The sequence below is a fragment of the Pelophylax lessonae genome, assembly GCF_965119305.1.
Source record: "Pelophylax lessonae genome assembly, chromosome: 2".
Classification (NCBI taxonomy): Eukaryota; Metazoa; Chordata; class Amphibia; order Anura; family Ranidae; genus Pelophylax; species Pelophylax lessonae.
In genome coordinates this window covers 745,666,325-745,683,613 of record NC_138769.1, presented here as the reverse complement: position 1 = coordinate 745,683,613, position 17,289 = coordinate 745,666,325, and the positions used below count along the sequence as shown (strand labels likewise).

The 17,289-nt window shown below is 45.3% G+C and overlaps 3 protein-coding genes across 3 annotated transcripts in view; 1 reads left to right on the top strand and 2 right to left on the bottom strand.

The window, feature by feature from the left end:
* LOC309548372 (uncharacterized protein) overlaps positions 1-17,289 on the bottom strand; it is a gene marked incomplete at both ends in the record, with an annotated part of 1,605,927 nt that overhangs the window by 1,358,779 nt on the left and 229,859 nt on the right.
* The window catches only part of LOC309547863 (uncharacterized protein), a gene marked incomplete at both ends in the record, with an annotated part of 116,907 nt that overhangs the window by 53,019 nt on the left and 46,599 nt on the right, over positions 1-17,289 (bottom strand). The gene's annotated exons all lie outside the window — the stretch shown is intronic.
* Positions 1-17,289, top strand: part of LOC309547864 (uncharacterized protein) — a gene marked incomplete at its 3' end in the record, with an annotated part of 89,688 nt that overhangs the window by 40,888 nt on the left and 31,511 nt on the right. The window contains exons 8-10 of the mRNA XM_082247866.1: positions 13,109-13,336; positions 13,426-13,653; positions 13,775-13,919. Coding sequence (XP_082103992.1) covers positions 13,109-13,336; positions 13,426-13,653; positions 13,775-13,919 — 601 coding nt within the window. The remainder of the gene's footprint in view (positions 1-13,108; positions 13,337-13,425; positions 13,654-13,774; positions 13,920-17,289) is intronic.

Here is a 17,289-nt window from a genome sequence, read left to right as displayed (position 1 = left end):
TTTTTGACACTTTTTTGGTGAATAGCTACAGGTAATATGGTCCCGATACCCATTCACATGGGGGGGGCGGGATCTGGAGGCCCCCTTGGTAAAAGGGGCTTTCAGATTACAACAATCCCCCTAACTGCAGACCCCCACAACCACAGGCCACCATTGTGGGGAAGAGATCCTTTTCCCCATCAATATGGGAACAAGGTGCTTTGGGGTGGGGGGGAGAGCTGCCCCAAAGCAACCCCCCCCCCCCCATGTTGAGGCCTTTTGGATTAGGAGGGGGGGCGCTTGCTCGTCCCCCCTTTTCTGACCTGCCGAACTGCATGCTCAGGCAAAGGTCTGATATGGATTTTGGGGGGACCCCACGCCATTTATTTTTTTTCCATTTTGGTGTTGGCATGATTGCCTGGGGGGGGACCCCACGTCATTTTTTTAAACATTTTTCTATTGCTGGGCAATGCCGGCATTCTTTTCTTTCCATTCGCCTGTCAGTGGGGAAGCCCGCTGACAGCTGATGAGTCATCAGTTGTTAAGGATGCGGGCGGCCGGCTTCCCAGCCCCCTGCTTAACAACCAACTATGTCTTTCAAATCTTCAGGAATTTGAATCAGTCGATCGTTTTTCGACCAATCGGAATTCCGATCGTTCTGAAAAGTTGAAATTCGTTAGAAGATTAATAAACTAAACAAATTTTACCTAAAATGAAAAGAAATTTAACGAAAACTAAACAAAAGTAATCAAATCCTGAAACCAAACAAAAGGAATTCCATAATGAAAAGAAATTAGTAATATAACGAATCTATCCCAAACTAAACAAATGTTTCCATTCTGCACATGTCTTCTAAGCGTGCCCAACCCAGATATAGCAGTTGTGTTCCTGCCTCTGGGATCCGGGTCGCCCTGCGGATGCATCGATTGCCCTGTAGAAGAGGTCCGGGACACGTGAGTATGTTTGACTTGAGGTCAGCAGAAGGGAGCAGACGCCATGCGGGCTGCTAGGGAGTAACCAAAAGGAAAACATATGGAGAGGACTCTGCTCTCTGGGTGATCGATGTGCATTGCCTACCTTTGTCTTCTTTTCTGTCCTGAGGAGAGAACTGTTTGTAGAAGCAAGGTTTGCTTTCTGCGTATCGGTACTCCCGCAGGAGCCGCTTGGATATTGGTTTACCCAAGCCTCCCGCTGATTACTCCACAGCCAGATACAGGGTATTTTCACACAGCCAGGTGCACACACTCTTCCGCTCGTTGTCTCCAATGACCAATCTAGGGGATGTGTTTTTATGTTTTATTTGGAGAACTTGGATAGGAGAAGAAAAACCAGAGCTATCTTGAGAGTCCCAACATCCTATCTGTTCAGAGAAATGGGGACCTACAGATGTTCACAAGGAACACTGTCATATGTGTGGACTTTAAGGGCACAGCATGAGACAGATAACAACTCCATGGATTTATCCTAAAATAACATTTATTGATTTATCTAAAACCAAATCTCAATAAAATGAGGAAACTGGCCCCAAACTGAGCTCAGCTCGTACACAGGAGATCAATGTCTCCTACTAATTTCACTCATGTACATCATACATATATAAGGATAAGTTGGTATATATTATAAGGTTGGTGTAGGTATAGATATTTCCTCTCTTCACTTAGATGTAACATTTAGTGACGGCCATGTACTTTATTACTGAATATATCTTATTACTATTATAACAATCTCCTTACTATATGGATTTTTTTGTGTCAGCTTTTTTTGTATACATGTCTGCATCATATTTGTTACTGATGTCAACATTTGTATCAATTACTGTATGTATAATAAATGACTACGTTCAGATTCTATTTTTGTATATCTTAGTTCGTGACCGGCCTCATTAAAAGTCCCACGACCTCTGTTTTCTGTTTGCATTAACCATTAGGGATGGAGGCACGTCACTGTGTTTGGTTCGGATCATATTCCTCTATCTTCGTCTATTCACTGGTCAACGTGTTTCACACAAGGCTTCTTCAGGACTATGAAGATGTACAGACAGTTTTCTCTTAAAATTAACAGACTCGATATTAGTGTTTCATACACATAGAACATAATCTGTATTTATGTACATCATAATAAATACAAACATGACTTACTAGCACACGGCCTTCCTTCCAACCCCCAAAAAATTCACCCGACCTGGGGCGAACACAGGGGAGAAAATCAAACCAGAATGTGTTGTGTGTATATATAGATATCTGTCCTGATCATCCTAGGTACAAGATTAAAATATACAGTATCTCACAAAAGAAAGTACACCCCTCACATTTTTGTAAAAATTTTATCCTATCTTTTCATGTGACAACACTGAAGAAATGAAACTTTGCTACAATGTAAAGTAGTGAGTGTACAGCTTGTATAACAGTGTCAATTTGCTGTCCCCTCAAAATAACTCACACAGCCATTAATGTCTAAACCGCTGGCAACAAAAGTGAGTACACCTCTAAGTGAAAATGTCTAAATTGGGCCCAATTAGCCATTTTTCCTCCCCGGTGTCATGTGACTCGTTAGTGTTACAAGGTCTCAGGTGTGAATGGGGAGCAGGTGTGTTAAATTTGGTGTTATCGCTCTCACTCTCTCATACTGGTCACTGGACATTCAACATGGCACCCTCATGGCAAAGAACTCTCTGAAGATCTGAAAAAAAAAATTGTTGCTCTACATAAAGATGACCTAGGCTATAAGCAGATTGCCAATACCCTGAAACTGATCTTCAGCACAGTGACCAAGACCATACAGCGGTTTAACAGGACAGGTTCCACTCAGAACAGACCTCGCCATGATCGACCAAAGAAGTTGAGTGCACGTCCTCAGCATCATATCCAGAGGTTATCTTTTGGAAAACATATGTATGAGTGCTGCCAGCATTGCTGCAGAGGTTGAAGGGGTGTGGGGGGTCAGCCTGTCAGTGCTCAGACCATACGCCTCACACTGCATCAAATTGGTCTGCATGGCTGTCATTCCCAGAAGGAAGCCTCTTCTAAAGATGATTCACATGAAAGCCCACAAACAGTTTGCTGAAGACAAGGAGAAAAAGACATGGATTACTGGAGCCATCTCCTATGGTCTGATGAGACCAAGCTAAACTTATTTGGTTCAGATGATGTCAAGCGCGTGTGGCGGCAACCAGGTGAGGAGTACAAAGACAAGTGTGTCTTCCTACAGTCAGGCATGGTGGTGGGAGTGTCATGGTCTGGGGCTGCATGGGTGCTGCCGGCACTGGGGAGCTACAGTTCATTGATGCAACCATGAATGCCAACATGTACTGTGACATACTGAAGCAGGGCATGATCCCCTCCCTTTGGAGACTGGGCCGCAGGCTAGTAGTCCAACATTATAACGACCACAAACCCACCTCCAAGACGACCACTGCCTTGCTAGAGAAGCTAAGGGTAAAGGCGATGGACTGGCCAAGCATGTCTCCAGACCTAAACCCTATTGAGCATCTGTGGGGCTTCCTCAAATGGAAGGTGGAGGAGCGCAAGGTCTCTAACATCCACCAGCTCGGTGATGTCATCATGGAGGAGGGGAAGAGGACTCCAGTGGCAACCTGTGAAGCTCTGGTGAACTCCATGCCCAAGAGGGTTAAGGCAGTGCTGGAAAATAATGGTGACCACACAAAATATTGACACTTTAGGCCCAATTTGGACATTGTCACTTAGGGGTGTATTCACTTTTGTTGCCAGCGGTTTACAGACTTGTATAAAGTACTCTCAATTTCTACTTGAGTAAAAGTACAAGTGCTTGATCAAAAAATTACTTGAGTAGAAGTGGAAGTGCTCGCAGAAAAAGTTACTTAAGTAGAAGTACTAAAGTATTCAACATTTTTTTTACTTAAGTATTGCAAGTAGTTTTTTCAAAAAATTTGCTACTTAAGTACTAAAAGTAAAAAGTACCAGTAGTTTTGAAAAAAAATTTCTACTCAAGTACTGAAAGTAAAAGTACAAGTACTGTGTTATGTAGTTATTAAAGAAATAAGTCAAAGGTTTGAACATCATATTGTTTTTATTATTTCAAATGATTTAATCAAATGATTAACCTGTGTTTGTTAGTAGTTTCTTGATGCACTTTAAGCGCTGTAGCACCATTTATTTTTTTGTTTCATATTTTCTTTTTATTGGAAAGATTTGGTATAGCAGCTTTTATTATACACAGCCTTTATTTTCGTATGCGCTGATTTACAAATGACATTATACACATTTTTTTGAGCTTTATGCAACCTGCCATCTACTGTTCTGGCAGTGGTAATTTTTTTAAAAGTAACGAGTAACTATGCAGCACAAAAAAAAAATACTTGAGTAGAAGTATCGAAATCATCGAAAAAATGTAGTGAAGTAAAAGTAGAAGTAGGAGAAAAAAATTCTACTCTAGGAAAGTACAGATACCGCATTTCGGTACTTAAGTACAGTACTTAAGTAGTTCTACTTCGTTACTATACATCTCTGGCGGTTTAGACATTAATGGCTGTGTGTTGAGTTATTTTGAGGGGACAGCAAATTTACACTGTTATACAAGCTGTACACTCACTACTTTACATTGTAGCAAAGTCTCATTTCTTCTGTGTTGTCACATGAAAAAATAGAATAAAATATTTACAAAAATGTGAGGGGTGTACTTACTTTTGTGATATACTGTATATGTGTAGTAGTGTGATCTTAGACATACAAATTCTTATACAAAAAGAAGGTGGGATAGAAACGATACTTTGTAGAAAACCGACAGCCGGCAACGCGGTTTTACATGGCAATAGCTTTCATCCAAACCCCCGGTACATAGTATACCCTACTCCCAGTATCTTAGATTGCATCGAATCTGTTCGAACGATGAAGATTTTAAACGGGAGGCGGACTCCCTTCGAAAGAGATTGCTTATTAGAGGCTATTCGTGGACTACACTGTGAAAAGCTTATAATAGGGCTTATAAGCACAAAAGAGAGGAAGTTATGTTCCGAGTCCTGAAACAACCAAAAACAGAAATAGTCGGTTTAATAACACCTTATACTAGACAACATACACAAATTAGAAAATACTTCAACAACATTGGTACAGACATCCATGCTCTCATCTGCCAGGACTCCGCCCACCGTCCAATATACTCCATGGCTATTGGATCAGTGTGAAACATCAAGACAGCATGAGCTGGGTCCCTGTTAGGCAGAGAAACCAAAAACGATATCCCCTCATTCTAGCACCTACCTAGGAGGGCTCTACATCTGTATGGCAGGGTCTGTTTGATTATTCACCTGCTGGGATGAAGCTCTGATGTGAGAAGCTGCAGTGTCAGTATTCCTTTAGCAGTAATTAACCCCTTACGGCTTTTTCTCATCTAGCAATCAAACAACTGTTACACTGTCTTTTCTGCCAGCTTAGGAGACGTTAGCAGCCGTAGTTTATATTGCGATTTTTTTTTAAAATGACTACATAGCTTGAGTAGCAATTATATATTTTATATATTTTTTTTCCAAACAATATGGAGTTCTCCCTTTCACTGTGTCTGTTTATCGTGGATTTATTTCTTACTGTGACAGGTCCTTGTGCGCCGCTGCAGCCTAATCATTCTATGCTGTGGATGCCAGCATACAGGGGGCACACTGACCTCCAGCATACAGGGGGCACACTGACCTCCAGCATACAGGGGGCCCACTGACCTCCAGCATACAGGGGGCCCACTGACCACCAGCATACAGGGGGCACACTGACCTCCAGCATACAGGGGGCCCACTGACCACCAGCATACAGGGGGCCCACTGACCACCAGCATACAGGGGGCACACTGACCTCCAGCATACAGGGGGCCCACTGACCACCAGCATACAGGGGGCCCACTGACCACCAGCATACAGGGGGCACACTGACCTCCAGCATACAGGGGGCACACTGACCTCCAGCATACAGGGGGCCCACTGACCACCAGCATACAGGGGGTACACTGACCTCCAGCATACAGGGGGCCCACTGACCACCAGCATACAGGGGGTACACTGACCTCCAGCATACAGGGGGCACACTGACCTCCAGCATACAGGGGGCCCACTGACCACCAGCATACAGGGGGCACACTGACCTCCAGCATACAGGGGGCCCACTGACCACCAGCATACAGGGGGTACACTGACCTCCAGCATACAGGGGGTACACTGACCACCAGCATACAGGGGGTACACTGACCACCAGCATACAGGGGGCACACTGACCTCCAGCATACAGGGGGCACACTGACCTCCAGCATACAGGGGGCCCACTGACCACCAGCATACAGGGGGCACACTGACCTCCAGCATACAGGGGGCCCACTGACCACCAGCATACAGGGGGTACACTGACCTCCAGCATACAGGGGGTACACTGACCACCAGCATACAGGGGGTACACTGACCACCAGCATACAGGGGGCACACTGACCTCCAGCATACAGGGGGTACACTGACCTCCAGCATACAGGGGGTACACTGACCACCAGCATACAGGGGGTACACTGACCACCAGCATACAGGGGGCACACTGACCTCCAGCATACAGGGGGCACACTGACCACCAGCATACAGGCGGTACACTGACCACCAGCATACAGGGGGCACACTGACCACCAGCACACAGGTGGCACACTGACCTCCAGCATACAGGGGAAACACTGACCTCCAGCACACAGGGGGCACACTGACTGCCAGCACACAAGGGGCACACTGACCTCCAGCATACAGGGGAAACACTGACCTCCAGCACACAGGGGGCACACTGACTGCCAGCACACAAGGGGCACACTGACCTCCAGCATACAGGGGGCACACTGACCGCCAGCATACAGGGGGCACACTGACCGCCAGCATACAGGGGGCACACTGACCTCCAGCATACAGGGGGCACACTGACCTCCAGCATACAGGGGGCACACTGACCTCCAGCATACAGGGGACACACTGACCTCCAGCATACAGGGGGCACACTTACCGCCAGCATACAGGGGGCACACTGACCACCAGTATGCAGGGCCACTGGTTACCAGTACACAGAGGACATAAGAAATCCAGTAAAACCTCTACAGTGCAAGTAAAAAAGTCTGAAAAGCAATAAGAGAATCTTGTTAGCTGGTTCCCTCATCTAACGTGCAACAATAAAAAGCCTAAAATGCAGCACTGCCCTTCACTTCATCTATAATATTCTACAAATGGACTTATAAGTGCAATGGTGACACCTATACATGAATATCCAGTGCAAATCCACCAATGTATTGCAACATAGCAGTGATGGTGTCACCCCCTCTGCACAAATATTATGAGAAATTGCAGAGCTACAATGGGCAAATAATGGTGACACCCCCCCCCCCCATACAATAATAATAACAGAGGTGCTAATCATCCTGTGTATTAGAATATAGGAGTGATGGTGTCACCCTCTCTGCAAAAGAGAAGAAATATTGCAGAGTTGCAATGTGCAAATAGTGGTGAGACCCCCCGATATATAATCATAATACAATGTACAATTGATGTGCATATTTTATTATTATTATTATTATATCTATCTACATATATATATATATATATATATATATATATATATATATATATATATATATCGGGGGGTCTCACCACTATTTGCACATTGCAGCTCTGCAATATTTCTTACCTTATGCAGAGAGGGTGACACCATCACTCCTGCCCAGGTTGGATTTGAATTTTGCTGCCCCATCCCCCTCTCCAAGTTTTTCCTCTTATCTTCCTAACATTTGGTAGTCATATCCCAAAAAATTTGAAGAAGTATCTTTTGTTTTTTTCTATATTATGAAGGGAAATGTGAGAAATAACGTATTTATCTTACAATCATTCCATAAACACATCCCACATACACCGCATATATCATTAGAAGAGTATATGCTTATAAAATAGTTTACCATTTGCCAATAAAAAAAAAATGTCCCCGGATTTCATTTTAAAAATCTGGTCACCTTATTGTAATAGGAAGTAATATATTTCTCTCCCCCTTGGTGGGAGTGGAGATGACCCATCTATAAGGATATACAGTATGTAGTTTGTGATGCCTCAGGTCAAGTTGGGGGGATTTTAAGGGCAGAAGTAAAGGATATAGATAGTAGTAGGTAACAAAAATAATTTATTGAAACAATATAGTATATACAAAAACACTTGAAAGTGAATGGGTAAAGGCCCATAGGTGCTGGTGAGAGAGAAGTAAGAAGTGTGTGTTACACGTGAAAATTGAGTGACATTTCCATATTTATGGGGGACAGTCCTTCTCTGCTGTTCCTTGTATCAAAAGACAGGGATTGGTTCAGAGGAGGTGTCCAATCGGTAATCCCGACGCGTGTCGGCCAATTGTGGCCTTTGTCAAGGGTGTATCACCGATACTATAAATAATAAGGTATAATATAGTCAGTAATGTAATATATGTACAAGGGAAAATTCTGCTCGAATTTTTATATTGTTTACATACATATTTCACTATCCACTTTCTTGAAGTTGTGCCTTCCCAGTGTTTCTCCAGATGCTACAGGAACAATGTGCTGTATGGAGTAAATGAATAATTTGATGGATATTCAATAAAAGTGACAATACCAAAGTATGAATAATTTAATGGTATTTACTTTGTGTATTTGGAAGTTTGGTCCAGGGATCCGGTGTAGTTCCTAATAGTGTTGGCGTTTCCACAGAGGTTGAGACCATCTGTAAGTAGTTGTACATAATGGTGTTTTTTAGAAAGTCATTTATCCATCGCTATCATTGTTTAATAGAGTGATAAATTTATATAAAGTTTTGAGTGACTTTCAAAAATAAAAGAAAAAACGGCTGAGTTCGCCGTTGGTTCTTTGGTAGGAGATAATGGAAGCATCTCCTCCAGAGGAACTTACAGTTGGTAGTCGTGGTGTGGTTATGGCAGCAATCCGGCAGCACAGGAACTCCAGGTACGTCTCTGTGTGTGTATATATACAGTATATACACACACAGCACAAGGCTGTGGTCACACTACGAGATGTTTCTGGGGGCTGCAGTTCCTCTGAGCTCCACAAGGTGGTGATCTCACTTCTACCCAGACAGGAAGTCTCAATGGAAGACAGGAATTGATGTCAGGTATAAAAAGGAAGTTCCGGGTGAAAGGTGAGTCGGGACAAAGTAGCTAGGAGACATTGCTGGAAGAGGCAGCAGAGGAGGTAATAAGATTTTATCTTCTATTTACACCCAGTAACCCCCCCCCCCCCCCCGTCATGTCTGTCCTCCCATTATTATGCAGGATTTCTATTGTGCCAAATGTTTGCACAACGTGAGGGCAGACAGTACAGTTACAATGCTTGTTAGAGCTTACAATCTAAGAGGGAGGGTCAAAGGATACAAAAGGCAATTACTGTGGGGGATGAACTGATGGAGAAAATAAAACTCCAGTTAGGTGGGGCAGGAAAGGCTTCTCTGAAGAGAAGGATTTTCAGGGATGATCTAAAAGTGGACAGAGTAGGAGATAGACAAATTGGGATAGGGAGTTCCAGAAGATGAGAGAGGCTCAGGAGAATCCCTGGAGTTAAGCATGGGAGGAGGTAATGAGGGAGCTAGAGAGCAGGAGGTCTTGGGGAGGAACAAAGAGAATGTTTTGGTTGGTATTGTAAGACTAGGTTAGTGATGTAACTGAGAGCTGAGTTGTGGATGGCTTTGGGGGACACTGAATTGAATTGCGTTCAGTGGAGGGATTGGCAGGGAGGGGTGAAAGACACTGAATAGAAGCCAGTGGAGGGATTGGCAACATCAAGAGATGTTTTTTGAGATTTCTGGTGTCATCTGTTTGCCAAAGTTGTAGGGGTCGGGGCCTAAATCTGTGTGTACTGAGGGGGGAAGCTCATCTAGGGTGGAGGACAGAGATCTATTGTAGACAGAAGTGGTTAGATTGTGGCAGGACATGGGTGAGATTTTGTCATAGAGGTGGTCAGTAGCAGGGAAGAGAAGGGTTCTATGGGTAACTGTTAGGTGGTTGGAGGGAGAGGAGGTAAAAGTCTGAGAGATTATGAAACTAATATTGTGGTGATCAAAGAGAGAAAAAGGAATGTTGGAGAGGTTGCACAGAGTGCATAGGTAGGAGACTACATGGTCAAGGGTGTTGCCATCAGAGTGAGTAGAAGCATGAATCTATTGCTTCAGGTCAAAAGAGGAGGTTAGACTGAGAAGCTTAGAAGTAGCAGGAGTGTTAGTTTTAACAGGGATGTTGATGTCACAGAGAATCATTTTGGGAAATCAGAAAAGAGAAAGTAGGGTAGCCAGTCAAGAAATTTTCTCTTTCAGTCTCCCGACATTGTATCTCCCTATCCTACTGAACTCAATGGACGGGCAGAGAGGATGCGTGAAGCGGGGCGGGACTGTGTGCCTGTGAGAGTGCACGTTAATGACCAATGTACTGTCTCCCGAGCAGTGGCGGGCCCCCCTACAGTGGCGGAGCACCAGGGCTCCATTGCAACTGCCACTGCTGCAACCCTGGTAATTCCCCCACTGCTATGACATGACACTGACCACACAGCTCCTCCTCCCAATTTCCCTCCAATCAGAGCCAAAGAATCCTATCACATGCAACTGACCTCACAGCTCCAACTCCTAATGTCCCTCCAATCAGACAATAGAAAAAAGTGCAGTGCTAAAAATGGTTAAAATTGATCAATGAATATAAATGTCATTAAAAAAGGCACAATAAATAAATAAATACGGAGGAAAAAAGTCCAAGGTAGGAATCCAAGTGAAAGGTGCTCAGTGCTCCATATGTTAAGGTGCTCACAAACGGTGCAGTCCTTCACCAGTAGTACTAGCCTCTCACCTGAAGGCTGTGACAAAACAGCCTTGATCTGCTCTCAGCAAAGCAATTGACCGGGTCATCAACCATAAAGGATCTCTCCTTAGCTCAGGTGCAAATCACAATGTTCCCCCATAAAGAATAAAAGGGCAGATCATAGTGTATTACGTTTAACACATAGGTTTATTTGTAATAGAAAGACAGCCTCTTACTTGAGTAGTAGTATTCAGTGCGTATAAAAGTCAGTTTGTGTACAGCTGAAAGCAGAGCCGCGCTCTGCCGACAAGGACTGCGGATGACGTCACAATCTCCTCCCCCTTCCGCACGCGTATCGTCCGTGGGCGGGACTTCTTCAGCGTATGGGCGGAGGGATGGACGTCACCTTTTTATCTGCGATCACGCTTGATTGGGCATCGTTGCTGCTATAGGCAACACAGGACGCCGGACCGGAAGTGCCCCGGGGACCCGCTCCACAGAGGCAGCTGGGATTAGTTCCTGGAGCATAGACGGCAGTAACTCATATGCACCGGAACAGAAACAAAAGATTCCTTGTCATAGGTTGCCCTTAATGCCCAGAGATAAAAGTGCAAGTGCAGATCTAGATATAAATATAATATTCTATGTAAAACCCAATTGTGCATAATCAAATAACTACAATTGGAATATAACTAAAAACATCTTTTAAATGAACTTTACTAAATATGTAAATAGATAAATCAGAGGGGATCATGATATGTCACCCGCAGTCTCTGCATACAAATACTATAACAATCTTAAAATACAGGATAAAATCACTAAAACACATCATAAATGAAAAGCCATAAGTTAAAAAGCATGAAACAATTATAAATTATCGATCTGAAATAAAACAGTTGAGGTCGAAATCAACATTAAGACCTCTTGGCACCCCTACTCTCGTCTCAAAAATCCAGTATGATTCTCTTCTGCTTAATTGGCGTACAAAATTTCCTCCCCTCCAATGTTTTTTAACCTTCTCGATCCTCCAAAACTTCAACTCACTGGGCTCCTTGTTGTGAAAATGTTTAAAATGCTGAACTACATGATGGGCTTTCTTGCCCTTTCTTATACTACTCATGTGTTCTCCTATTCGTACTTGTAGCACCCTAGTAGTCCGGCCCACATACTGGAGTCCACATTTGCACTCCAGCATGTACACCACCCCAGTTGACGCACAAGTGATCAAATCTTTGATTTTATAAGATAAGCCCGTGGTATGGGCTACGAAGTCCTTTTTCTTTTTAATATTGGATTTCAAGGTCTTACATGCCACACATCTACCACAAGCATGAAAACCTGATAGGAATGTAAACAAATACTGGTTTGGTTGGAAGGGTGGGACCTATTATCTTATCCTGCTGGGGTATCGGCCAATGTTTTGAAATTATTTTTTCTACTTTTTATGCTGGGCGTTATACTCCATAATAATTCTGTATCCACCATTATCATAAGGTGCTGTCGGTGCCTTGATAGTCAATAGACTGGACCTCTCCATATTCTTCACTTCAAGGATCTCATTGTCCAACCTATTGCCAATCAGAGTCAGAGAATTCTATGACATCACACTGACATCACAGCTCCTCCCTCCAATATTTCTCTATCCGACTCTTTATTTCTGATGCTCTTAGGATGTGGTCTGAACCCCAGGTCTCCTTACTTTCAAAGTAGGGCTGTTGGACCTGCATTATATGTAATATCAGAAACCTCAGCATGAAGTGGGGTTTAAATAAAAAGAGACCTGACCAGTGAGGTGAGGAGGATTCTGGGAATGCCATTTGAATTTACTATTTGTGTTAAAATCTAGAGTTTTCCTCCTGTGAAGTCTGGAGATCATATGACCATCACATTGCCTCCACCTCCCTCCCTGATAGAATAGAGAAATACAAAGAAGATTCTAGAAGTCACCAGAGAGATCATTGAGCTGCTGACAGGAGAGGTGAGCGGTGCTGGGAAGGACATCATGATGGAGAATCAGCCGCCCCTCACATCACCGGGTAAGAGGAGACTTTATTGTAAAGGAGAGAGCAGTACGGAGGGTCCACCTAGATCCCCCATCATCTGATAAACACATAGAAACAATGTATTCAGTCAGTGTGTGTGTTTCCTACAGATGGATCCAGTAATGGAAACCCACCAGAGAGATGTCCCCGTCCTCTGTATTCCCGGGATTCCACACAGGAAGGTCACACCATCCCCCATCATCATCAGGTAGATGAGGAACAATCACTGATAGTATCATTAGGATCTGTACATTATCTGCATTGTTACCATTGATGTCATTTTTATTATATATTCAGAGTGGAAATCTGAGAGATTTTAAAGTTGAGGTTAAAGAAGAGATAAAAGAGGAGGATGATGAGGATGGGGTGATGGAGAAGTCAGAGTTTCTAAAGGAACGCAAAGATCTGTATCAGGACACCATGGAGGAGTCATCCAGCTACAGAAACCCCCCAGAGAGATGTCCCCGTCCTCTGTATTCCCGGGATTCCACACAGGAAGGTCACACCATCCCTCACCATCATCAGGTAGATGAGGAACAATCACTGATAGTATCATTAGGATCTGTACATTATCTGCATTGTTACCATTGATGTCATTTTTATTATATATTCAGAGTGGAAACCTAAGAGATTCTAAAGTTGAGGTTAAAGAAGAGATAAAAGAGGAGGATGATGAGGATGGGATGATGGAGGAGTCAGAGTTTCTAAAGGAACACAAAGATCTGTACCAGGACACCATGGAGGAGTCATCCAGCTACAGAAACCCACCAGAGAGATGTCCCCGTCCTCTGTATTCCCGGGATTCTACACAGGAAGGTCACACCATCCCTCAGTGTTACAAGGTTGGTGGATTGGAGCATCTAGAACATGGACTTCTAGAGAGGATGTGTTTTTTTTATATAATATCACAATAATAAAGCTTATATCTTCCAGATGATATTCGCTCTTATTTTCTTGGTTTAGAGTGGAGATCCAATTGATATAGAATTTGAGGTTAAAGCAGAAGAAGAAGAAGAGACGTATGTGAGGGATGATCAGCAGTCTATGGAGGAGGATGGAATAACGGGGACATTTATAGAGGAGGACACTCCTACAGAGATCAGCACAGGTGGGTCATTAACACTAAATACATTCCTCCACCCATACTGCTCACTGATTGGTCCAGAGTAGGGCGGGGACTGGGTGATATCAGCCTGTAATCCCCTGGTCACTTTCCTGAGCTGTGTTCCCCGTCCTGTATTCCTGTATTTCTCTCGGATAATCTTCCTTCTCTGTGCTGCAGACACAATTTATGTCTCTAGACTGGATTTATAGAGATTCTGGGGTTCAGCTGTCAGCAAAATGTTGATATTTATCATAGGTGTTGCTTGACCTAGACACCTGGGGTATGTACCTTGGGTCTTCTGCCCCATGCCCGGGTCTACCAAGATCTTTGACAGAACAATTCTCCCGGGGTTACTTGCTCTGTTATTTGCTGGCTGTGCCGGGTGGAGGGATATGTCTGTATAGTCTCAGACCCAAGTCACTGGAGTGCAGTCTCAGGAGATGGGAGGCAGCGGTGTGGGACCTCTGACACTAATTACTGAACACATATTTTGACTCCTGAACCCTGCTCTAAATACTCTGTTTTACATTACATACTCCTGACCCCTGCACTATATACTCTATGTTGTACATTACATACTCCTGACCCCTGCACTATATACTCTATGTTGTACATTACACACTCCTCACCCCTGCACTATATACTCTATGTTGTACATTACACACTCCTCACCCCTGCACTATATACTCTATGTTGTACATTACATACTCCAGACCCCTGCACTATATACTCTATGTTGTACATTACATACTCCTGACCCCTGCACTATATACTCTATGTTGTACATTACATACTCCAGACCCCTGCACTATATACTCTATATTGTACATTATATACTCCTGACCAGAGATATATAGTAACGAAGTAGAACTACTGTACTTAAGTACTAAAAGGCGGTATCTGTACTTTACTAGAGTATAATTTTTTTTCTCCTACTTCCACTTTTTATTCAGTACATATTTTCGATGAGTTTAATACTTTTACTCTGATATTTTTTTATGTGCTGCATCGTTACTCGTTACAATTATAAAAATGTTACGAATCATTCCATTCCAAACCCACATTACCACTGCTCACTGTCTTTGAGACTCACAAGTCACGACCAATCCTTACCTGATGCGATGGCTCAGGGGCAAAGCCTCACCGGCGCCTCTGCCCTCCCTCGGCTTGGCCCGAGTCCCGCCTCCCGCTCGGCTCTCAAGTGAAGTGCTGGTGGCGAGAGAGGAGAGACACCTGCCTGCGGAGTGATCTCTCTGGGCCCTGGCTGGGGGAGGGACTGTGAGCTACTACAGTCTAGACTACTAGACTCTCTCTAGGCACTGTGCAGCGCGGCCGCCCAGCATGGGAGAACTGGATGGAGGTAAGAATATATTCTTCTTTCAGCAGGGGGGACTGGACTGGGGACTGTGGAGAGAGAGGCTGGAGGACTCGAGACAGCCTAAGGTAGGAGAAGTAAGAACTGTCTTGATGTTAAGTCACTCACTAAGGGGATAGGATCTTTTCAATGGGGGGAGGGACCTGCCCTGGCCTGCCCTACTCTAAAGGGTATCTATAATGGGAGGGGGACCCTGGCCTGCTCTAAGGGGGCTCTATAATGGGAGGGGGACCCTGGCCTGCTCTAAGGGGAATCTATAATGGGAGGGGGGACACTGGCCTGCTCTAAGGAGAATCTATAATGGGAGGGGGGACACTGGCCTGCTCTAAGGGGAATCTATAATGGGAGGGGGACACTGGCCTGCTCTAAGGGGAATCTATAATGGGAGGGGGACCCTGGCCTGCTCTAAGGGGGCTCTATAATGGGAGGGGGACCCTGGCCTGCTCTAAGGGAATCTATAATGGGAGGGGGACCCTGGCCTGCTCTAAGGAGAATCTATAATGGGAGGGGGACCCTGGCCTGCTCTAAGGAGAATCTATAATGGGAGGGGGGACACTGGCCTGCTCTAAGGGGGCTCTATAATGGGAGGGGGACCCTGGCCTGCTCTAAGGGAATCTATAATGGGAGGGGGACCCTGGCCTGCTCTAAGGAGAATCTATAATGGGAGGGGGACCCTTGCCTGCTCTAAGGGGAATCTATAATTGAAGGGGGACCCTGGCCTGCTCTAAGGGGAATCTATAATGGAAGGGGGACCCTGGCCTCCTCTAAGTGGAATCTATAATGGGAGGGGGACACTGGCCTGCTCTAAGGGGAATCTATAATGGGAGAGGGACACTGGCCTGCTCTAAGGGGAATCTATAATGGGAAGGGGACCCTGGCCTGCTTTTATGGGGCTCTATAATGGGAGGGGGACCCTGGCCTGCTCTAAGGGGAATCTATAATGGGAAGGGGACCCTGGCCTGCTTTTATTGGGCTCTATAATGGGAGGAGGACCCTGGCCTGCTCTAAGGGGGCTCTATAATGAGAGGGGGACCCTGGCCTGCTCTAAGGGGGATCTATAATGGGAGGGGGACCCTGGCCTGCTCTAAGTGGAATCTATAATGGGAGGGGGGACACTGGCCTGCTCTAAGGGGAATCTATAATGGGAGGGGGACACTGGCCTGCTCTAAGGGGGCTCTATAATGGGAGGGGGGACCCTGGCCTGCTCTAAGGAGAATCTATAATGGGAGGGGGGACACTGGCCTGCTCTAAGTGGAATCTATAATGGGAGGGGGACCCTGGCCTGCTCTAAGGGGGCTCTATAATGTGAGGGGGACCCTGGCCTGCTCTAAGGGGGCTCTATAATGGGAGGGGGACCCTGGCCTGCTCTAAGGGAATCTAAAATGGGAGGGGGACCCTGGCCTGCTCTAAGGGGAATGTATAATGGAAGGGGGACCCTGGCCTGCTTTTATGGGGCTCTATAATGGGAGGGGGACCCTGGCCTGCTCTAAGGGGGCTCTATAATGAGAGGGGGACCCTGGCCTGCTCTAAGGAGAATCTATAATGGGAGGGGGGACACTGGCCTGCTCTAAGGGGAATCTATAATGGGAGGGGGACCCTGGCCTGCTCTAAGGGGGCTCTATAATGGGAGGGGGACCCTGGCCTGCTCTAAGGGGGCTCTATAATGAGAGAGGGACCCTGGCCTGCTCTAAGGGGAATCTATAATGGGAGGGGGACCCTGGCCTGCTCTAAGGGGGCTCTATAATGGGAGGGGGACCCTGGCCTGCTCTAAGGGGAATGTATAATGGAAGGGGGACCCTGGCCTGCTCTAAGGATAATCTATAATGAGAGGGGGACCCTGGCCTGCTCTAAGGGGAATCTATAATGGAAGGGGGACCCTGGCCTGCTTTTATGGGGCTCTATAATGGGAGGGGGACCCTGGCCTGCTCTAAGGGGGCTCTATAATGAGAGGGGGACCCTGGCCTGCTCTAAGGAGAATCTATAATGGGAGGGGGGACA